Consider the following 22,491-nt stretch of genomic DNA (forward strand, 5'->3'; position numbering starts at 1 on the left):
GGCCCCCGGAGTTGCCTCCAGAAGCTCCAAATTCCTCTGAGATGACTCCGAAAAAAAAAAACCCAAAAGCTCTCAAGGACCTCCAGGAACCTCTGCAGGACTCCCAGAGACCCCCAAACCCCCCTGAGATGCCCCCAAACCCCCTGAGATGCCTCCAAACCCCCCTGAGATGCCTCCAAACCCCCTGAGATGCCTCCAAACCCCCTGAGATGCCTCCAAACCCCCCTGAGATGCTTCCAAACCCCCTGAGATGCTTCCAAACCCCCCAGAGTGACCCCAGGGTGACCCCAGGACCCCCAGGGTGACCCCAGGGTGACCCCAGGACCCCCAGGGTGACCCCAGAGATCCTCAAACCTCTCTGAGATGCCTCCAAACTCCTCTAAGACACTTCCAAACCCCTCTGAGATGCCTCCAAAGCCCCTGAGATGCCTCCAAACCCATCTAAGACACCTCCAAACCCCCTGAGACACCTCCAAACCCCTCTAAGACACTTCCAAACCCCTCTAAGACACTTCCAAACCCCTCTGAGACACCTCCAAACCTCTCTGAGACACCTCCAAACCCCCTGAGATGCCTCCAAACCCCCCTGAGATGCCTCCAAACCTCTCTGAGATGCCTCCAAACCCCCCTGAGATGCCTCCAAGGCCCCAAGGAACCTCTCTGGGACCCCCAGGGTGACCCCAGGACCCCCAGGGTGCCCCCCAGCCCCCCAGGTCTCACCCTGCCCAGGTATTTCCAGTCGAGCAGGTCGGAGAGGCGCTCGGTGCGGTTGCGCTGCACGATGCGCTGCCAGCCCCGCTCAGGACCCCCAGAGTGACCCCAGAGTGACCCCAGAGTGACCCCAGGGTGACCCCAGGAGCCCCAGAGATCCTCAAACCTCTCCGAGATGCCTCCAAACCCCCCTGAGATGCCTCCAAACTCCTCTGAGATGCCCCCAAACCTCCCAGGACCTTCTCTAGGACCTCCAGGAACCCCTCCAAGACCCCAAGATTTCCTCCAAACCTCCTGAGATGCCTCCAAAGCCCCAAGGAACCTCTCTGGGACCCCCAGAGTGACCCCAGGGTGACCCCAGGACCCCCAGAGTGACCCCAGAGTGACCCAAGGACCCCCAGGGTGACCCCAGAGATCCTCAAACCTCTCTGAGATGCCTCCAAACCCCTCTAAAACACCTCCAAAGCCCCCTGAGATGCCTCCAAGGCCTCAAGGATCCTCTCTGGGACCCCCAGAGTGACCCCAGGACCCCCAGAGTGACTCCAGGGTGACCCCAGGACCCCCAGAGTGACCCCAGAGTGACCCCAGGACCCCCAGAGTGACCCCAGGGTGACCCCAGAGTGACCCCAGAGTGACCCCAGGGTGACCCCAGGACCCCCAGAGTGACCCCAGAGTGACCCCAGGGTGACCCCAGGACCCCCAGGGTGACCCCAGAGATCCTCAAACCTCTCTGAGATGCCTCCAAACCCCTCTAAGACACTTCCAAACCCCTCTGAGATGGCTCCAAGCCCCCTGAGATGCCTCCAAAGCCCCTGAGATGCCTCCAAAGCCCCTGAGATGCCTCCAAACCTCTCTGAGATGGCTCCAAACCTCTCTGAGATGCCTCCAAACTCCTCTAAGACACCTCCAAACCCCTCTGAGATGCCTCCAAAGCCCCAAGGAACCTCTCTGGGACCCTCAAAGTGACCCCAGGACCCCCAGAGTGACCCCAGGGTGACCCCAGGGTGACCCCAGGGTGACCCCAGGACCCTCAGGGTGCCCCCCAGGGTGCCCCCCAGGTCTCACCCTGCCCAGGTATTTCCAGTCGAGCAGGTCGGAGAGGCGCTCGGTGCGGTTGCGCTGCACGATGCGCTGCCAGCCCCGCTCAGGACCCCCAGAGTGACCCCAGAGTGACCCCAGGGTGACCCCAGGGTGACCCCAGGACCCCCAGGGTGCCCCCCAGGTCTCACCCTGCCCAGGTATTTCCAGTCGAGCAGGTCGGAGAGGCGCTCGGTGCGGTTGCGCTGCACGATGCGCTGCCAGCCCCGCTCAGGACCCCCAGAGTGACCCCAGAGTGACCCCAGAGTGACCCCAGAGTGACCCCAGGGTGACCCCAGGGTGACCCCAGAGTGACCCCAGAGTGACCCCAGGACCCCCAGAGTGACCCCAGAGTGACCCCAGAGTGACCCCAGGACCCCCAGAGTGACCCCAGGGTGACCCCAGAGTGACCCCAGGACCCCCAGAGTGACCCCAGGGTGACCCCAGGACCCCCAGAGTGACCCCAGGGTGACCCCAGGACCCCCAGGGTGACCCCAGAGATCCTCAAACCTCTCTGAGATGCCTCCAAACCCCTCTAAGACACCTCCAAACCCCTCTGAGATGGCTCCAAACCCCTCTGAGATGCCTCCAAACTCCTCTAAGACACTTCCAAACCCCTCTGAGATGCCTCCAAACCTCTCTGAGATGCCTCCAAGGCCCCAAGGAACCACTCTGGGACCCCCAGAGTGACCCCAGAGTGACCCCAGAGTGACCCCAGGACCCCCAGAGATCCTCAAACCTCTCTGAGATGCCTCCAAACCCCCTGAGATGCCCCCAAACCTCCCAGGACCTTCTCTAGGACCTCCAGGAACCCCTCCAAGACCCCAAGATTTCCTCCAAACCCTCTGAGATGCCTCCAAAGCCCCAAGGAACCTCTCTGGGACCCCCAGAGTGACCCCAGAGTGACCCCAGGGTGCCCCCAGGACCCCCAGGGTGACCCCAGAGTGACCCCAGGACCCCCAGAGTGACCCCAGGGTGCCCCCAGAGTGACCCCAGGGTGCCCCCCAGGTCTCACCCTGCCCAGGTATTTCCAGTCGAGCAGGTGGGAGAGGCGCTCGGTGCGGTTGCGCTGCACGATGCGCTGCCAGCCCCGCTCAGGACCCCCAGAGTGACCCCAGAGTGACCCCAGGGTGCCCCCAGGGTGACCCCAGGACCCCCAGAGTGACCCCAGGGTGACCCCAGAGTGACCCCAGAGTGACCCCAGAGTGACCCCAGGGTGACCCCAGGACCCCCAGGGTGACCCCAGAGATCCTCAAACCTCTCTGAGATGCCTCCAAACCCCTCTAAGACACCTCCAAACCCCTCTGAGATGGCTCCAAGCCCCCTGAGATGCCTCCAAACACCCCTGAGATGCCTCCAAAGCCCCTGAGATGCCTCCAAACCTCTCAGAGATGGCTCCAAACCCCTCTGAGATGCCTCCAAACTCCTCTAAGACACCTCCAAAGCCCCTGAGATGCCTCCAAAGCCCCAAGGAACCTCTCTGGGACCCTCAAAGTGACCCCAGAGTGACCCCAGGGTGCCCCCCAGGTCTCACCCTGCCCAGGTATTTCCAGTCGAGCAGGTCGGAGAGGCGCTCGGTGCGGTTGCGCTGCACGATGCGCTGCCAGCCCCGCTCAGGACCCCCAGAGTGACCCCAGAGTGACCCCAGAGTGACCCCAGAGTGACCCCAGGGTGACCGCAGAGTGACCCCAGAGTGACCCCAGAGTGACCCCAGAGTGACCCCAGGGTGACCCCAGGACCCCCAGGGTGACCCCAGAGTGACCCCAGAGTGACCCCAGAGTGACCCCAGGACCCCCAGAGTGACCCCAGAGTGACCCCAGAGTGACCCCAGAGTGACCCCAGGGTGACCCCAGGGTGACCCCAGGACCCCCAGAGTGACCCCAGGACCCCCAGAGTGACCCCAGAGTGACCCCAGAGTGACCCCAGGACCTCCAGAGATCCTCAAACCTCCCAGAGACACCTCCGAACCCCCTGAGATGCCTCCAAACCTCTCCGAGATGCCTCCAAACCCCCTGAGACACCTCTAAAGCCCCAAGGAACCACTCTGGGACCTCCAGGAACCCCTCCAAGACCCCAAGATTTCCTCCAAACCCCTCTGAGACACCTCCAAACCCCCTGAGATGCCCCCAAACTCCCTGAGATGCCCCCAAACCCCCCTGAGATGCCTCCAAACCTCTCTGAGATGCCTCCAAAGCCCCAAGGAACCTCTCTGGGACCCCCAGGGTGACCCCAGGGTGCCCCCAGGACCCCCAGGGTGCCCCCAGGACCCCAGGGTGCCCCCCAGGGTCTCACCCTGCCCAGGTATTTCCAGTCGAGCAGGTCGGAGAGGCGCTCGGTGCGGTTGCGCTGCACGATGCGCTGCCAGCCCCGCTCAGGACCCCCAGAGTGACCCCAGGGTGACCCCAGGACCCTCAGGGTGTCCCCAGGACCCCAGGGTGCCCCCCAGGGTGCCCCCCAGGTCTCACCCTGCCCAGGTATTTCCAGTCGAGCAGGTCGGAGAGGCGCTCGGTGCGGTTGCGCTGCACGATGCGCTGCCGCCGGCTCTGCTGGCAGAAGCCGTACAGAAACGCCGTCAGCTGCGCGCACGACTCCTCCGGAGCGCGGAAACGCCGGTCCACGATGTAGATCCCTGAGGGACAAACGGGAATTGGGATTGGGATTGGGATTTGGAATTTGGGAATTGGGGATTGGGATTTGGGAATTTGGGAATTGGGGATTGGGATCGGAGATTTGGGGTCAGAATTGGGGATTTGGGGATTTGGGGTCAGAATTGGGATGGGAATTGGGGATGGAATTGGGGATTGGGATCGAGGATTTGGGGTCAGAATTGGGGATTGGGAATTGAGGATTGGGATTTGGGGTCAGAATTGGGGATTGGGGATTTGGGAATTGGGGATTTGGGATTGGGGATTGGGGATTGGAATTTGGGGATTTGGGATTGGGGATTTGGGGATTGGGAATTGGGAATTTGGGATTGGGAATTGGGGATTGGGAATTTGGGATTGGGGATTGGGATGGGAATTGGGGATTGGGAATTGGGGATGGGAATTGGGAATTGGGGAATTGGGAATTGGGAATTGGGGATTTGGGATTTGGGGATTGGGGATTGGGGACAGGAATTTGGGATTGGGATTTGGGGTGGGAATTGGGGATGGGAATTGGGAATATCGGTGACCCCTCCCCAAATATCAGAGACCCCCCCAGCTCTCAGTGACCCCTCCCCAGCCCCCAGGGACCCCTCCCCAAATATCAGTGACCCCCCCCCCAGCCCCCAGGACCCCTCCCCAGCCCCCAGGGACCCCTCCCCAGCTCTCAGTGACCCCTCCCCAAATATCAGTGACCCCTCCCCAGATATCAGAGACCCTCCCCAGCCCCCAGTGACCCCTCCCCAGCCCCCAGGGACCCCTCCCCAGCCCCCAGGGACCCCTCCCCAGCCCCCAGTGACCCCTCCCCAGATATCAGAGACCCTCCCCAGCCCCCAGGGACCCCTCCCCAGCCCCCAGGACCCCCGAGCTGACCGTAGGCCGAGGGGTCGGCGATGTGCTCCTCCATGAAGCAGCCAAATCCCGAGAGGTTGGTGGAGACGCTGGGGATCCCCATCACCGTGCACTCAGCTGGGAAAATGGGGTTTTTTTTTGGGGAGGGGTCACCAGGAGGGGTTTTTTGGGGGTCACAAACCCCCCCCAGGGCGGTTCTTACCCGGGGTGTACCCCCAGGGCTCGTAGTAGGAGGGGAAGACCCCCAGGTGGCAACCCCGGACGAACTCCTCGTAGTCCACGGGCAGGAGGGGGCTGGTGGAGGACAGGAACTCGGGGTGGAAAATGATCTTCAATGGGAAAAAAAGGGGGTGTGAACCCCAAAAACCCCCCTGAGCACGCCCAAAACCCTCTCAAATCCCCCCAAACCCTCTCAAATCCCCCCAAATCCCCCCAAAACCCCCTCAAATCCCCCCAAAACCCCTTCAAATCCCCCCAAATCCCCCCAAAACCCCCTCAAATGCCCCTAACTCTCTCAAATCCCCCCAAATCCTCCCAAAACCCCCTCAAATCCCCCCAAAACCCTCTCAAATCCCCCCAAACCCTCTCAAATCCCCCCAAACCCTCTCAAATCCCCCCAAACCCTCTCAAATCCCCCCAAACCCTCTCAAATCCCCCCAAATCCCCCCCAAAACCCCCTCAAAATCCCCCAAACCCTCTCAAATCCCCCCAAATCCCCCCAAAACCCCCTCAAATCCCCCCAAACCCTCTCAAATCCCCCCCAAACCCTCTCAAATCCCCCCAAATCCCCCCAAAACCCCCTCAAATCCCCCCAAACCCTCTCAAATCCCCCCAAACCCTCTCAAATCCCCCCAAATCCCCCCTGAACACCCCCAAAACCCCCCAAACCCTCTCAAATCCCCCACAAAACCCCCTCAAATCCTCCCCAAATCCCCCCTGAACACCCCCAAAACCCCCTCAAATCTCCCCCAAACCCCCCCAAAAGTGCCCCCCACCTTGACTCTGTCGTTGCTGCTGTTGAAGAGCTCCGGACACCCCAAACCCCCCTCAAACCCCCCCAAATCCCCCTGAGCACCCCCAAAACCCCCTCAAAACCCCCTCAAATCCCCTCAAATCCCCCTGAGCACCCAAAACCCCCTCAAAACCCTCTCAAATCCCCCCAAATCCCCCCCAAAATCCCCCCCACCTTGACCCTGTCGTTGCTGCTGTTGAAGAGCTCCAGACACCCCAAAACCCCCCCTAAAACCCCCTCAAATCCCCCCAAACCCCCCTGAGCATCCCCAAATCCCCCCAAATCCCCCCTGAGCACCCCCAAAACCCCCCCAAATCCCCCCAAAACCCTTTCAGACCCCCCCAAAATCCCCCCCACCTTGACCCGGTCGTTGCTGCTGTTGAAGAGCTCCGGACACCCCAAAGCCCCTCAAACCCCCCCAAAACCCCCCTAAGCACCCCCAAAACCCCCTCAAAACCCCCCAAATCCCCTCAAATCCCCCCAAATCCTCCTGAGCACCCCAAAATCCCCCCCAAATCACCCCCACCTTGACCCTGTCGTTGCTGCTGTTGAAGAGCTCCGGACACCCCAAAACCCTCCCAAATCCCCCCAAAACCCCCCAAAACCCCCTCAAATCCTCCCCAAATCCTCTCAAATCCCCCTCAAATCCCCCAAATCTCCCCCAAATCCCCCCAAATCCCCCCAAAATCCCCCCACCTTGACCCTGTCGTTGCTGCTGTTGAAGAGGCCGATCCTGCGGATCGTGGTCAGGATGGGGTCGGTGGCGTCGTCCAGCATGTTGTGAGTGCACACGGGGGGGAACGACTGGCGCTGGGGGACACAGATTTGGGGGGTTCAGCACCCCAAAAATCACCTCAATACCCCCAAAAAATCCCCTCAACACCCCCAAAAACGTCCTCAACATTCCCAAAAAATAGGACACCAAATTTGGGGGTTCAACACCCCCAAAAAATCCCCTCAATACCCTCAAAAACCCCCTCAACACCCCAAAAACCCCCTCAACACCCCAAAAATCCCCTCAACACCCCCAAAAAATGTCCTCAACACCCCCAAAAATCCCCTCACACCCCCAAAAATGTCCTCAATACCCCCAAAAACCCCCTCAACACCCCCCAAAAAATCCCCTCAACACCCCAAAAAAATGGGACATCGAATTTGGGGGTTCAACACCCCCAAAAATCACCTCAATACCCCCAAAAATCCCCTCAACACCCCCAAAAATGTCCTCAACATTCCCAAAAAATGGGACACTGAATTTGGGGGTTCAACACCCCCAAAAATGTCCTCAACACCCCCAAAAATCCCCTTAACACCCCCAAAAATCCCCTCAACACCCCCAAAAATGGGACACCAAATTTGGGGGTTCACCACCCCAAAAATCCCCTTGACACCCCCAAAAAATCCCCTCAACACCCCAAAAAATGGGACACCGAATTTGGGGGTTCACCACCCCAAAAATCCCCTCAACACCCCAAAAAATGGGACACCGAATTTGGGGATTCAGCACCCCAAAAAATGTCCTCAATACCCCCCAAAAATCCCCTCACACCCCAAAAATCCCCTCAACACCCCCAAAAAATGGGACACCGAATTTGGGGGTTCAACACCCCAAAAATCACCTCAATAACCCCAAAAATCACCTCAAAACCCCAAAAAATGGGACACCAAATTTGGGGGGTTCAGCACCCCCAAAAATCCCCTCAATACCCCCAAAAACCCCCTCAACACCCCAAAAATCCCCTCAACACCCCCAAAAAATGTCCTCAACACCCCCCAAAATCCCCTCACACCCCCCAAAATCCCCTCAACACCCCAAAAAATCCCCTCAACACCCCCAAAAATCACCTCAATACCCCAAAAAATGGGACACCGAATTTGGGGGTTCAACGCCCCCAAAAATCACCTCAATAACCCCAAAAATCACCTCAATACCCCAAAAAATGGGACACCGAATTTGGGGGTTCAACGCCCCCAAAAATCACCTCAATAACCCCAAAAATCACCTCAATACCCCAAAAAAATGGGACACCGAATTTGGGGTTCAACACCCCCAAAAATGTCCTCAATACCCCCCAAAAACCCCCTCAACACCCCCAAAAATGCGACACCGAATTTGGGGGTTCAACACCCCAAAAAATGTCCTCAATAACCCCAAAAATGGGACACCGAATTTTGGGGTTCAGCACCCCCAAAAATCACCTCAATACCCCCAAAAATGTCCTCAACACCCCAAAAAATGGGACATCGAATTTGGGGGTTCAGCACCCCAAAAAATGTCCTCAATACCCCCCAAAAATCCCCTCACACCCCAAAAATCTCCTCAACACCCCCAAAAATCATCTCAATACCCCAAAAAATGGGACACCGAATTTGGGGTTCAACACCCCAAAAAATGTCCTCAATACCCCCAAAAAATGTCCTCAACACCCCCAAAAATCCCCTCAACACCCCCAAAAAATGGGATTCAGGACCCCTAAAATCTCCTCCTCACCCCAAAAAAGAGGATTCAGGACTCCCAAAATCCCCTCACCCCCAAAAAAGGGGACCCCACCCCCCAAAAGGGGCCCCCAGGTGTGTCAGACCCCAAAAAGGGGGTCCCAGCCCCCCAAAAAGGGGATCCCACCCCCCAAAAAGGGGGTCCCAGCCCCCCAAAAAGGGATCCCAGCCCCCCAAAAAAGGGATCCCACCCCCCAAAAAGGGGATCCCAGCCCCCCAAAAAGGGGTCCCAGGTGTGTCAGACCCCAAAAAGGGGGTCCCACCCCCCAAAAAGGGATCCCAGCCCCCCAAAAAGGGGATCCCAGCCCCCAAAAAGGGGTCCCAGGTGTCCCAGCCCCCCAAAAAGGGGTCCCAGGTGTCCCAGCCCCCCAAAAAGGGGTCCCAGGTGTCCCAGCCCCCCAAAAAGGATCCCAGCCCCCCAAAAAGGGGTCCCAGGGGTCCCAGACCCCCAAAAAGGGGTCCCAGCCCACAAAAAAGAGATCCCACCCCCCAAAAAAGGGATCCCAGCCCCCCAAAAAGGGGGTCCCCACATGTCCCAGCCCCCCAAAAAGGGGTCCCAGGTGTCCCAGCCCCCAAAAAGGGGTCCCACATGTTCCAGCCCCCCAAAAAGGGGTCCCAGCCCCCCAAAAAGGGGTCCCAGGTGTCCCAGCCCCCCAAAAAGGGGGTCCCACCCCCCAAAAAAGGGGATTCCAACCCCCAAAAAAGGGGATTCCAACCCCCAAAAAGGGGTCCCAGCCCCCCAAAAAGGGATCCCACCCCCCAAAAAGGGGGTCCCAGACCCCCAAAAAGGGATCCCACCCCCCAAAAAGGGGTCCCAGCCCCCCAAAAGGGGATCCCACCCCCAAAAAGGGGTCCCAGGTGTGTCAGACCCCAAAAAGGGATCCCAGCCCCCCAAAAAGGGGTCCCAGGTGTCCCAGCCCCCCAAAAAGGGGTCTCAGCCCCCCAAAAAGGGGTCTCAGATGGCCCAGCCCCCCAAAAAGGGATCCCAGCCCCCCAAAAAGGGGTCCCAGCCCCCCAAAAAGGGATCCCAGCCCCCCAAAAAGGGGTCCCAGGTGTTCCAGCCCCCCAAAAAGGGGTCCCAGCCCCCAAAAAGGGGATCCCAGCCCCCCAAAAAGGGGGTCCCAGCCCCCCAAAAAGGGGGTCCCAGCCCCCCAAAAAGGGGTCCCAGGTGTCCCAGCCCCCCAAAAAGGGGTCTCAGCCCCCCAAAAAGGGGTCTCAGATGGCCCAGCCCCCCAAAAAGGGATCCCAGCCCCCCAAAAAGGGGTCCCAGCCCCCCAAAAAGGGATCCCAGCCCCCCAAAAAGGGGATCCCACCCCCCAAAAGGGATCCCAGACCCCAAAAAGGGGATCCCACCCCCCAAAAGGGATCCCAGCCCCCCAAAAAGGGGATCCCACCCCCCAAAAAGGGGTCCCAGACCCCAAAAAGGGGTCTCAGCCCCCCAAAAAGGGGTCTCAGATGGCCCAGCCCCCCAAAAAGGGATCCCAGCCCCCCAAAAAGGATCCCAGCCCCCCAAAAAGGATCCCAGCCCCCCAAAAAGGGGTCCCACCCCCCAAAAAGGATCCCAGCCCCCCAAAAAGGGGTCCCACCCCCAAAAAGGGATCCCAGACCCCAAAAAAGGGGTCCCAGCCCCCCAAAAAGGGGTCCCAGGTGTCCCAGCCCCCCAAAAAGGGGGTCCCAGCCCCCCAAAAAGGGATCCCAGACCCCAAAAAGGGTTCCCAGCCCCAAAAAGGGGTCCCAGCCCCCCAAAAAGGGATCCCACCCCCCAAAAAGGGGGTCCCAGCCCCCCAAAAAGGGATCCCAGGTGTGTCAGACCCCCCAAAAGGGGATCCCACCCCCAAAAAGGGATCCCAGGTGTGTCAGACCCCCCAAAAAGGGGTCCCAGCCCCCCAAAAAGGGGTCCCAGACCCCAAAAAGGGATCCCAGACCCCCAAAAAAGGGATCCCAGCCCCCCAAAAAGGGGATCCCACCCCCCAAAAAGGGGTCCCCAGGTGTTCCAGCCCCCCAAAAAGGGATCCCAGCCCCCCAAAAAGGGGTCCCAGACCCCAAAAAGGGGGTCCCAGCCCCCCAAAAAAGGCACCTGGGTGGCGAAGATGGCTCTCTTCATCATGGTGAAATCCTCCCTGTCCAGCATCTTGTTCATATCCGGGAGGTTCCCCCTGGAATTTTTGGGATTTGGGGGTTCAGGAGATTCCCCCCGGAGCCCACTCAGGGGTCCCCCAAAATTCTGGGGGTTTTTTTGGGGGGTCTTTTGGGGTTTTTTTTTTTTGGGGGGGTTCTTACACCAGCAGAGACTCGTAGAGTTTCTTCCCGAATTTCTCCTTGACGGCGTTGGCCGTGTCCCTGCGGGAGGGGTCAGGATTTGGGGGTCCCCCGGGGGATTTTGGGGGTCCCAGAGGGATTTTGGGGGGTCCCAGAGGGGATTTTGGGGGTCCCCGGAGGATTTTGGGGGTCCCAGAGGGATTTTGGGGGGTCCTTGAGAGATTTGGGGGGTCCTTGAAGGATTTTAGGTGTCCCAGAGGGGATTTTGGGGGTCCCTGAGAGATTTTGGGGGGTCCTTGAGGGATTTTGGGGGTCCCCAGGGGATTTTGGGGGTCCTTGAAGGATTTTGGGGGTCCCCGAGGGATTCTGGGGGGTCCTTGAGAGATTTGGGGGGTCCTTGAAGGATTTTGGGGGTCCCCAGGAGATTTTGGGGGTCCCAGAGGGGATTTTGGGGGTCCTTGAAGGATTTTGGGGGTCCCAGAGGGGATTTTAGGGGTATCCTTGGGGGATTTGGGGGTCCTTGAAGGATTTTGGGGGGTCCTTGAGGGATTTTGGGTGTCCCTGAAGGGATTTTGGGGGTCCCTGAGGGATTTTGGGGGGTCCCAGAGGGATTTTGGGGGTCCCCGGGGGATTTTGGGGGGTCCCAGAGGGATTTTGGGGGTCCCTGAGAGATTTTGGGGGGTCCTTGGGGGATTTTGGGGGTCCCAGAGGGATTTTGGGGGTCCCAGGGTGGATTTTGGGGGTCCCCGGGAGATTTTGGGGGTCCCCGAGAGGATTTTGGGGGGTCCTTGAGGGATTTTGGGGGTCCCTGAGGGGATTTTGGGGGGTCCTTGAGAGATTTGGGGGGTCCTTGAAGGATTTTGGGGGGTCCAGAGGGGATTTTAGGGGTATCCTTGGGGGATTTTGGGGGATCCCAGAGGGATTTGGGGGTCCTTGAAGGATTTTGGGGGTCCCTGAGGGATTTTGGGGGGTCCTTGAGGGATTTTAGGGGGTCCCAGGGTGGATTTTGGGGGGTCCCCAGGAGATTTTGGGGGTCCCAGAGGGATTTTGGGGGTCCCCAGGAGGATTTTGGGGGTCCCAGAGGGATTTTGGGGGGTCCTCGGGAGATTTTGGGGGTTCCTTGAAGGATTTTGGGGGTCCCTGAAGGGATTTTGGGGGGTCCTTGAGGGATTTTGGGGGTCCCCGGGGGATTTTGGGGGTCCCAGAGGGATTTTGGGGGTCCTTGAAGGATTTTGGGGGTCCTTGAAGGATTTTGGGGGTCCCTGAGTTTTTTTGGGTTGGATTTTGTGGGTTTTGGGGTGAATTTTGTGACTTTTGGGGTGAATTTTGTGATTTTTGGGGTGAATTTCAGGGTTTTTGGGGTGAATTTGAGGGTTTTTGGGGTGAATTTTGTTGTTTTTGGGGTGAATTTTGTGATTTTTGGGGTGGTTTTGGGGGTTTTTGGGGTGAATTTGGGGGTTTTTGGGGTGAATTTTGTTGTTTTTGGGGTGAATTTTGTTGTTTTTGGGGTGAATTTGGGGGTTTTTGGGGTGAATTTTGTTGTTTTTGGGGTGAATTTTGTTGTTTTTGGGGTGAATTTGGGGGTTTTTGGGGTGAATTTTGTTGTTTTTGGGGTGAATTTTGTTGTTTTTGGGGTGAATTTGGGGGTTTTTGGGGTGGATTTTGTGGTTTTTGGGGTGGATTTTGTGGTTTTTGGGGTGAATTTTGGGGTTTTGGGGGTGGTTTTGGGGGTTTTTGGGGTGGATTTTGTGGTTTTTGGGGTGAATTTTGGGGTTTTTGGGGTGAATTTTGTTGTTTTTGGGGTGGATTTTGTGGTTTTTGGGGTGAATTTTGGGGTTTTGGGGGTGGTTTTGGGGGTTTTTGGGGTGGTTTTGGGGGTTTTTGGGGTGAATTTTGGGGTTTTTGGGGTGAATTTTGTGGTTTTTGGGGTGAATTTGGGGGTTTTTGGGCTCCCACCAGAGCTGCTTGCGCACGGCCTGGCCCTTGAGCGACTCCACGTTGAAGTTGTTGGTCCTGGCGGGCATGATGAAAAATGCCACCACTGTCACCTCGCTGCCATTCACCTGCAGGGGGTCCCCAGGTGTCACACGGGGTCCCCAAAGGTCCCCAAAGGTCACCTGGGGTCCCCAAAGGTCCCCAAAGCTGCCCCAAATGTCCCCAATGTCCCCAATGTCCCCAATGTCCCCAAATGTCCCCAATGTCCCCAATGTCCCCAAATGTCCCCAAGTTCCCCCAGTGTCCCCAATGTCCCCAATGTCCCCTCAGTGTCCCCTCAGTGTCCCCAATGTCCCCAATGTCCCCTCAGTGTCCCCTCAGTGTCCCCAATGTCCCCTCAGTGTCCCCAATGTCCCCAGATGTCCCCAATGTCCCCAATGTCCCCAATGTCCCCAGATGTCCCCAATGTCCCCAATGTCCCCTCAGTGTCCCCAATGTCCCCAATGTCCCCAATGTCCCCAATGTCCCCCCAATGTCCCCAATGTCCCCAATGTCCCCTCAGTGTCCCCAATGTCCCCAATGTCCCCAATGTCCCCAATGTCCCTGCTGTCCCCTCAGTGTCCCCAATGTCCCCTCAGTGTCCCCAATGTCCCCAATGTCCCCAGATGTCCCCAATGTCCCCAATGTCCCGAGATGTCCCCAGTGTCCCCTCAGTGTCCCCAATGTCCCCAATGTCCCCAATGTCCCCAATGTCCCCAGATGTCCCCAATGTCCCCCCAATGTCCCCAATGTCCCCAATGTCCCCAATGTCCCTGCTGTCCCCTCAGTGTCCCCAATGTCCCCAATGTCCCCAATGTCCCCAATGTCCCCCCAATGTCCCCAATGTCCCCAATGTCCCCAATGTCCCTGCTGTCCCCTCAGTGTCCCCAATGTCCCCTCAGTGTCCCCAATGTCCCCTCAGTGTCCCCAGATGTCCCCAATGTCCCCAATGTCCCCCCAATGTCCCCAATGTCCCCCCAATGTCCCCAATGTCCCCTCAGTGTCCCCAATGTCCCCAATGTCACCCTCAGCAGGTAGTTGAGCCGGGCCAGCGCCTCCAGGAAATGTCCCCGATGTCCCCAGTGTCCCCTCAGTGTCCCCAATGTCCCCCCAGTGTCCCCTCAGTGTCCCCAATGTCCCCAATGTCCCCAATGTCCCCAATGTCCCCAATGTCCCCAATGTCCCCAATGTCCCCTCAGTGTCCCCAGTGTCCCCAATGTCCCCAATGTCCCCAATGTCCCCAATGTCCCCAGTGTCCCCTCAGTGTCCCCAGATGTCCCCAATGTCCCCAATGTCCCCCCAGTGTCCCCAGTGTCCCCTCAGTGTCCCCTCAGTGTCCCCAATGTCCCCAATGTCCCCAATGTCCCCAATGTCCCCAATGTCCCCAATGTCCCCAATGTCCCCTCAGTGTCCCCAATGTCCCCAATGTCACCCTCAGCAGGTAGTTGAGCCGGGCCAGCGCCTCCAGGAAATGTCCCCGATGTCCCCAGTGTCCCCTCAGTGTCCCCAATGTCCCCCCAGTGTCCCCTCAGTGTCCCCAATGTCCCCAATGTCCCCAATGTCCCCAATGTCCCCAATGTCCCCAATGTCCCCAATGTCCCCTCAGTGTCCCCAGTGTCCCCAATGTCCCCAATGTCCCCAATGTCCCCAATGTCCCCAATGTCCCCAATGTCCCCAGTGTCCCCTCAGTGTCCCCAGATGTCCCCAATGTCCCCTCAGTGTCCCCAGTGTCCCCTCAGTGTCCCCAGTGTCCCCTCAGTGTCCCCAGTGTCCCCAATGTCCCCAATGTCCCCAATGTCACCCTCAGCAGGTAGTTGAGCCGGGCCAGCGCCTCCAGGAAAATGTCGGCGCCTTTGTTGGAGAACTCGTAACGGCCGGCGATGAAGAAGAAGAGCGTCTTGTCCAGGTCGAAATCCAGGTGTCTGCAGGGGGAACTCACCTGGGGAACCCCGAAACAGACGGAAAACAGCCCAAAAACACCCGGAAAACAGCCAAAAACAACCAAAAACAGCCCAAAAACACCTGGGGAACCCCGAAACAGACGGAAAACAGCTCAAAAACAGCCAAAAACACCCGGAAAACAGCCAAAAACAGCCCAAAAACAGCCCAAAAACAGCCAAAAACACCCGGAAAACAGCCAAAAACCAGCCAAAAACACCCGGAAAACAGGCAAAAACCAGCCAAAAACACCCGGAAAACAGCCAAAAACAGCCAAAAACACCCAGAAAACAGCCAAAAACAACCAAAACCAGCCCAAAAACACCCCCAAAACAACAGGGGAACCCCGAAACAGCAGAAAAACAGCCCCAAAACAGCCAAAAACACCCGGAAAACAGCCAAAAACAGCCCAAAAACAGCCCAAAAACAGCCAAAAACACCCCCAAAACACCCGGGGAACCCCGAAACAGACGGAAAACAGCCCAAAAACACCTGGGGAACCCCGAAACAGACGGAAAACAGCCCAAAAAAACCTGGGGAACCCCGAAACAGCCCAAAACAGCCCAAAAACAGCCAAAAACACCCGGAAAACAGCCAAAAACAACCAAAACCAGCCCAAAAACACCAGGAAAACAGCCAAAACCAGCCCAAAAACACCCCCAAAACAACAGGGGAACCCCAAAACAGCCAGAAAACAGCCCAAAAACACCTGGGGAACCCCAAAACACCCAGAAAACAGCCCAAAGACAACAGGGGAACCCCGAAACAGCCCCAAAACAGCCCAAAAACCACCTGGGGAACCCCAAAACAGCCGGAAAACAACAGGGGAACCCCGAAACAGCAGGAAAACAGCCCAAAAACAACAGGGGAACCCCAAAACAGCCCCAAAACAGCCCAAAAACACCTGGGGAACCCCAAAACAGACGGAAAACAGCCTGAAACCACCTGGGGAACCCCAAAACAGCCCCAAAACAGCCCAAAACCAGCCAAAACCAGCCCAAAAACAACAGGGGAACCCCAAAACAGCAGGAAAACAGCCCAAAAACAGCCAAAAACACCCGGAAAACAGCCAAAAACCAGCCAAAAACAGCCAAAAACAACCAAAAACAGCCCAAAAACAGCCCAAAAACACCCCCAAAACAACAGGGGAACCCCAAAACAGCCCCAAAACAGCCCAAAAACAACAGTGGAACCCTGAAACAGCCCCAAAACAGCCCAAAAACAGCCAAAAACATCCAGAAAACAACAGGGGAACCCCGAAACAGCCCCCAAACAGCCCAAAAACAACAGGGGAACCCCAACACACCCGGAAAACAGCCTCAAAACACCCCCAAAACAACAGGGGAACCCTGAAACACCCAGAAAACAGCCCAAAAACAACAGGGGAACCCCGAAACAGCCCCAAAACAGCCCAAAACCACCTGGGGAACCCCAAAACAGCCGGAAAACAGCCTGAAAACACCCCAAAAACACCTGGGGAACCCCAAAACAGCCGGAAAACAACAGGGGAACCCCGAAACAGACGGAAAACAGCCCAAAAACCACCTGGGGAACCCCAAAACAGCCTAAAAAACAACAGTGGAACCCCGAAACAGCCCAAAAACAGCCCAAAAACACCCGGGGAACCCCAAAACAGACGGAAAACAGCCCAAAGACAAAAAAAAAGGGGTCCCTTTTGGGGTTTTGGGCTCCCTTTTAGGGTTTTGGGGTCCTTTTGGGGTTTTTGGGGTCCCTTTTGGGGTTTTTGGGGTCCCTTTTGGGGTTTTTGGGTTCTTGGGGTCCATTTTTGGGGTTTTTGGGGTCCCTTTTTGGGTTTTTTGGGGTCCCTTTCACGTTTTTGGGGTCCCTTTTGGGGTGACGGACCCGTAGAAGTGTCCCCGGACGAACTCCTGGACGCGGGCCTTGCTCTGGGCGTGAAGGTTCTGGAACTCGTGCATGGCCGAGAACTTGCGCACGTTCAGCCCGTTGGGGGTCACCAGGTCTGGGGAGGGGTCCCGGGGGGGTCAGGGGGACCCCAAAAAACCCCCAGACACCCCCAAAACCCCCCCAGACACCCCCAAAAACCCCCCCAGACACCCCCAAAAACCCCCCAGACACCCCCAAAAACCCCCAGACACCCCCAAAAACCCCCCAGACACCCCCAAAAACCCCCCAGACACCCCCAAAAACCCCCCAGACACCCCAAAAATCCCCCAGACACCCCAAAAACCCCCCCAGACACCCCAAAAATCCCCCAGACACCCCCAAAAATCCCCCAGACACCCCCAAAACCCCCCCAGACACCCCCAAAACTCCCCAGACACCCCCAAAAATCCCCCAGACACCCCAAAAACCCCCCAGACACCCCCAAAAACCCCCCAGACACCCCCAAAAACCCCCAGACACCCCCAAAAATCCCCAGACACCCCAAAAATCCCCCAGACACCCCCAAAAATCCCCCAGACACCCCCAAAAACCCCCCCAGACACCCCAAAAAACCCCCAGACACCCCCAAAAACCCCCAGACACCCCCAAAAATCCCCCAGACACCCCCAAAAACCCCCCAGACACCCCAAAAAACCCCCAGACACCCCAAAACCCCCCAGACACCCCAAAAACCCCCCAGACACCCCCAAAACCCCCCCAGACACCCCAAAACCCCCCCAGACACCCCAAAAACCCCCAGACACCCCAAAAACCCCCAGACACCCCCAAAAACCCCCCAGACACCCCAAAAACCCCCCAGACACCCCCAAAAACCCCCCAGACACCCCCAAAAACCCCCCCAGACACCCCCAAAACCCCCCAGACACCCCCAAAACCCCCCCAGACACCCCAAAACCCCCCAGACACCCCCAAAAATCCCCAGACACCCCAAAAACCCCCCAGACACCCCCAAAAATCCCCAGACACCCCCAAAAATCCCCAGACACCCCCAAAAATCCCCCAGACACCCCCAAAAATCCCCAGACACCCCAAAAACCCCCCCAGACACCCCCAAAACCCCCCAGACACCCCCAAAAATCCCCCAGACACCCCAAAAATCCCCCAGACACCCCCAAAAACCCCCCAGACACCCCCAAAAACCCCCAGACACCCCCAAAAATCCCCCAGACACCCCCAAAAACCCCCCAGACACCCCAAAAAATCCCCAGACACCCCCAAAAACCCCCAGACACCCCCAAAAATCCCCCAGACACCCCAAAAATCCCCCAGACACCCCCAAAAACCCCCAGACACCCCAAAAACCCCCCCAGACACACCCAAAAACCCCCCCAGACACCCCCAAAAACCCCCCAGACACCCCCAAAAACCCCCCCAGACACCCCAAAAAATCCCCAGACACCCCCAAAAAACCCCCAGACACCCCCAAAACCCCCCCAGACACCCCCAAAATCCCCCCAGACACCCCCAAAAATCCCCCAGACACCCCCAAAAACCCCCCAGACACCCCAAAAACCCCCCAGACACCCCCAAAAACCCCCCCAGACACCCCCAAAACCCCCCCAGACACCCCCAAAAACCCCCAGACACCCCCAAAAAACCCCCAGACACCCCCAAAAACCCCCCAGACACCCCAAAAACCCCCCAGACACCCCCAAAAACCCCCCAGACACCCCCAAAAATCCCCCAGACACCCCAAAAATCCCCCAGACACCCCCAAAAACCCCCAGACACCCCCAAAAACCCCCCAGACACCCCCAAAAACCCCCCAGACACCCCAAAAACCCCAGACACCCCCAAAAACCCCCCAGACACCCCCAAAAACCCCCCAGACACCCCAAAAATCCCCCAGACACCCCCAAAAACCCCCAGACACCCCAAAAACCCCCCCAGACACCCCCAAAACCCCCCAGACACCCCCAAAAACCCCCCAGACACCCCCAAAATCCCCCAGACACCCCCAAAAACCCCCCAGACACCCCCAAAAACCCCCCAGACACCCCAAAACCCCCCCAGACACCCCCAAAAATCCCCCAGACACCCCCAAAACCCCCCAGACACCCCAAAAATCCCCCAGACACCCCCAAAACCCCCCAGACACCCCAAAAACCCCCCAGACACCCCCAAAAATTCCCCAGACACCCCCAAAAACCCCCAGACACCCCCAAAAACCACTCAGACACCCCCAAAAACCCCCCAGACACCCCCAAAAATCCCCCAGACACCCCCAAAAACCCCCAGACACCCCAAAAAACCCCCCAGACACCCCCAAAAACCCCCCCAGACACCCCCAAAAACCCCCCCAGACACACCCAAAAATCCCCCAGACACCCCCAAAAATCCCCCAGACACCCCCAAAAACCCCCCAGACACCCCCAAAAATCCCCAGACACCCCCAAAAACCCCCCAGACACCCCCAAAAACCCCCCCAGACACCCCAAAAAATCCCCAGACACCCCCAAAAAACCCCCAGACACCCCCAAAACCCCCCCAGACACCCCCAAAATCCCCCCAGACACCCCCAAAAATCCCCCAGACACCCCCAAAAACCCCCCAGACACCCCCAAAAACCCCCCAGACACCCCCAAAAACCCCCCAGACACCCCCAAAAACCCCCCCAGACACCCCCAAAACCCCCAGACACCCCCAAAACCCCCCCAGACACCCCCAAAAATCCCCCACCCCCCAAATCCCTGCGTTTCCCCCCAAAAAAAACCCCCCCCGGGGGATTTTGGGGAGGGGTCTTTAGGATTTTGGGGCTCTCCAGGTGTTGGAGGGGACCCCAAAATCCTCGGGGAACACCCAAAAATGTCCCCCCCAAATCCCTGGAAGATTTTGGGAGGATTTGGGAAGATTTTGGGAGGATTTTGGGAGGATTTGGGAGGATTTGGGGAGATTTGGGAGGATTTGGGAGGATTTGGGAGGATTTTGGAGGATTTTGGGAGGATTTTGGGAAGATTTGGGAGGATTTGGGAGGATTTGGGAGGATTTGGGAAGATTTGGGACGATTTAGGAAGATTTTGGGAAGATTTGGGAAGATTTTGGGAGGATTTTGGGAGGATTTGGGAAGATTTGGAAGATTTTGGAAGCTTTTGGGAGGATTGGGGATGATTTGGGGAGGATTTGGGAGGATTTGGGAGGATTTGGGAGGATTTGGGAAGATTTTGGGAGGATTTTGGGAGGATTTTGGGAGGATTTGGGAGGATTTGGGAAGATTTTGGGAAGATTTTGGGAGGATTTGGAAGCTTTTGGGAGGATTTGGGGAGGATTTGGGAAGATTTGGGAGGATTTTGGGAGGATTTGGGACGATTTGGGAGGATTTTGGGAGGATTTGGGGAGGATTTGGGAGGATTTGGGAAGATTTTGGGAGGATTTGGGAAGATTTTGGGAGGATTTGGGAGAATTTGGGGAGGATTTGGGAGGATTTGGGAAGATTTGGGGAGGATTTGGGAGGATTTGGGGAGGATTTGGGAAGATTTGGGAAGATTTTGGGAAGATTTGGCAGGATTTGGAAGCTTTTGGGAGGATTTGGGAAGATTTGGGAAGATTTTGGAAGATTTGGGAAGATTTTGGGTATTTTAGGAGGATTTTGGGTATTTTGTGAAAATTTTGGGAGGATTTGGGAGGATTTGGGGAGGATTTGGGAAGATTTTGGGAGGATTTGGGAGGATTTGGGAAGATTTGGAAGATTTTGGAAGCTTTTGGGAGGATTTGGGATGATTTGGGAGGATTTGGGAGGATTTGGGGAGGATTTGGAAGATTTTGAGAGGATTTGGGAGGATTTGGGAGGATTTGGGAGGATTTGGGGAGGATTTGGAAGATTTTGAGAGGATTTGGGAAGATTTTGGGAGGATTTGGGAAGATTTTGGAAGATTTTGGGAGGATTTGGGAAGATTTGGGAAGATTTTGGGTATTTTAGGAGGATTTTGGGAAGATTTGGGAAGATTTTGGGAGGATTTTGGGAGGATTTGGGAAGATTTGGGACGATTTGGGAGGGTTTTGGGAAGATTTTGGGAGGGTTTTGGGAGGATTTTGAGAGGATTTGGGAAGATTTGGGAAGATTTGGGAAAATTTTGGGTATTTTAGGAAGATTTTGGGTATTTTGTGAAAATTTTGGGAGGATTTGGGAGGATTTGGGAGGATCTGGGAAGATTTTGGGAGGATCTGGGAGGATTTTGGGAGGATTTGGGGTGTTTTGTGAGAATTTGGGGGGTTTTGGGAGGTTTTTGGGTGGTTTTGGGGTGGTTTTTGTGAGGATTTTGGGGTATTTTGGGGTGTTTTAGGAGGTTTTTGGGGTGTCCAGGTGTGTCTGGGACGGTCTCACCTGGTTTGTGCTTGAGCAGGTGCTCGGCCTCGGCGGCGGTGACGTGGGACACGGTGGGTTTGGGGTATTTTGGGTGGTTTTTGGGGTATTTTGTGGGGATTTTGGGGTATTTTGGGGTGTTCAGGTGGGATTTTGGGATGTTCAGGTAGGATTTTGGGATGGTCTCACCTGGTTTTCGCTTGAGCAGGTGCTCGGCCTCGGTGGCGGTGACGTGGGACACGGTGGGTTTGGGGAGGATTTGGGGTATTTTGGGTGGTTTTGGGTGGTTTTTGGGTGGTTTTTGGGGTATTTTGGGGTGTTTTAGGAGGATTTTGGGATGTTCAGGTAGGATTTTGGGATGGTCTCACCTGGTTTTCGCTTGAGCAGGTGCTCGGCCTCGGCGGCGGTGACGTGGGACACGGTGGGTTTGGGGTATTTTGGGTGGTTTTTGGGTGGTTTTTGGGGTATTTTGGGGTGTTTTAGGAGGATTTTGGGATGTCCAGGTAGGATTTTGGGATGGTCTCACCTGGTTTTCGCTTGAGCAGGTGCTCGGCCTCGGCGGCGGTGACGTGGGACACAGTGGGTTTGGGGTATTTTGGGAGGATTTGGGGTGTTTTGGGAGGTTTTTGGGTGGTTTTTGGGTGGTTTTTGGGGTATTTTGGGGTGTTTTAGGAGGATTTTGGGATGTTCAGGTAGGATTTTGGGATGGTCTCACCTGGTTTTCGCTTGAGCAGGTGCTCGGCCTCGGCGGCAGTGACGTGGGACACGGTGGGTTTGGGGTGTTTTGGGAGGATTTGGGGTATTTTGGGTGGTTTTTGGGTGGTTTTTGGGGTATTTTGGGGTATTTTAGGAGGATTTTGGGGTGTCCAGGTGTGTCTGGGATGGTCTCACCTGGTTTTCGCTTGAGCAGGTGCTCGGCCTCGGCGGCGGTGACGTGGGACACGGTGGTCAGCACGTGGGCGCAGTGCGCGGCCGCGCGCTCCAGGCAGTACCTGTGGTAGATCTGGCGCTCGCCGGCCTCCTTGTCCACGTCAAACTGCGGGGAGGAGCCCACCTGGGGTCACCTGGGGTCACCTGAGCTCACCTGGGGACACCTGGGGTCACCTGGGGACACCTGAGCTCACCTGGGGTCACCTGGGGACACCTGGGGACACCTGGGGTCACCTGGGGACACCTGGGGACACCTGAGCTCACCTGGGGTCACCTGGGGACACCTGAGCTCACCTGGGGTCACCTGGGGACACCTGGGGACACCTGAGCTCACCTGGGGTCACCTGGGGGTCACCTAAACTCACCTGGGG

At 57.1% G+C, this 22,491-nt stretch overlaps 1 protein-coding gene across 4 annotated transcripts in view; it reads right to left on the minus strand.

The window, feature by feature from the left end:
- The window catches only part of GYS1 (glycogen synthase 1), a 40,748-nt gene that overhangs the window by 2,000 nt on the left and 16,257 nt on the right, over window positions 1-22,491 (minus strand). For all 4 annotated transcript variants that reach the window (XM_058859771.1, XM_058859772.1, XM_058859770.1 and 1 more), the window contains 10 exons: window positions 22,082-22,226; window positions 16,828-16,945; window positions 14,828-14,948; window positions 13,009-13,115; window positions 11,074-11,133; window positions 10,871-10,949; window positions 6,994-7,107; window positions 5,488-5,614; window positions 5,307-5,402; window positions 4,254-4,417 (listed from right to left, as the gene is read on the minus strand). In XM_058859771.1, the coding sequence (XP_058715754.1) occupies window positions 4,254-4,417; window positions 5,307-5,402; window positions 5,488-5,614; window positions 6,994-7,107; window positions 10,871-10,949; window positions 11,074-11,133; window positions 13,009-13,115; window positions 14,828-14,948; window positions 16,828-16,945; window positions 22,082-22,226 (1,131 nt within the window). The remainder of the gene's footprint in view (window positions 1-4,253; window positions 4,418-5,306; window positions 5,403-5,487; window positions 5,615-6,993; window positions 7,108-10,870; window positions 10,950-11,073; window positions 11,134-13,008; window positions 13,116-14,827; window positions 14,949-16,827; window positions 16,946-22,081; window positions 22,227-22,491) is intronic.

This window comes from Poecile atricapillus, chromosome 30 (assembly GCF_030490865.1).
Source record: "Poecile atricapillus isolate bPoeAtr1 chromosome 30, bPoeAtr1.hap1, whole genome shotgun sequence".
Lineage (NCBI taxonomy): Eukaryota > Metazoa > Chordata > Aves > Passeriformes > Paridae > Poecile > Poecile atricapillus.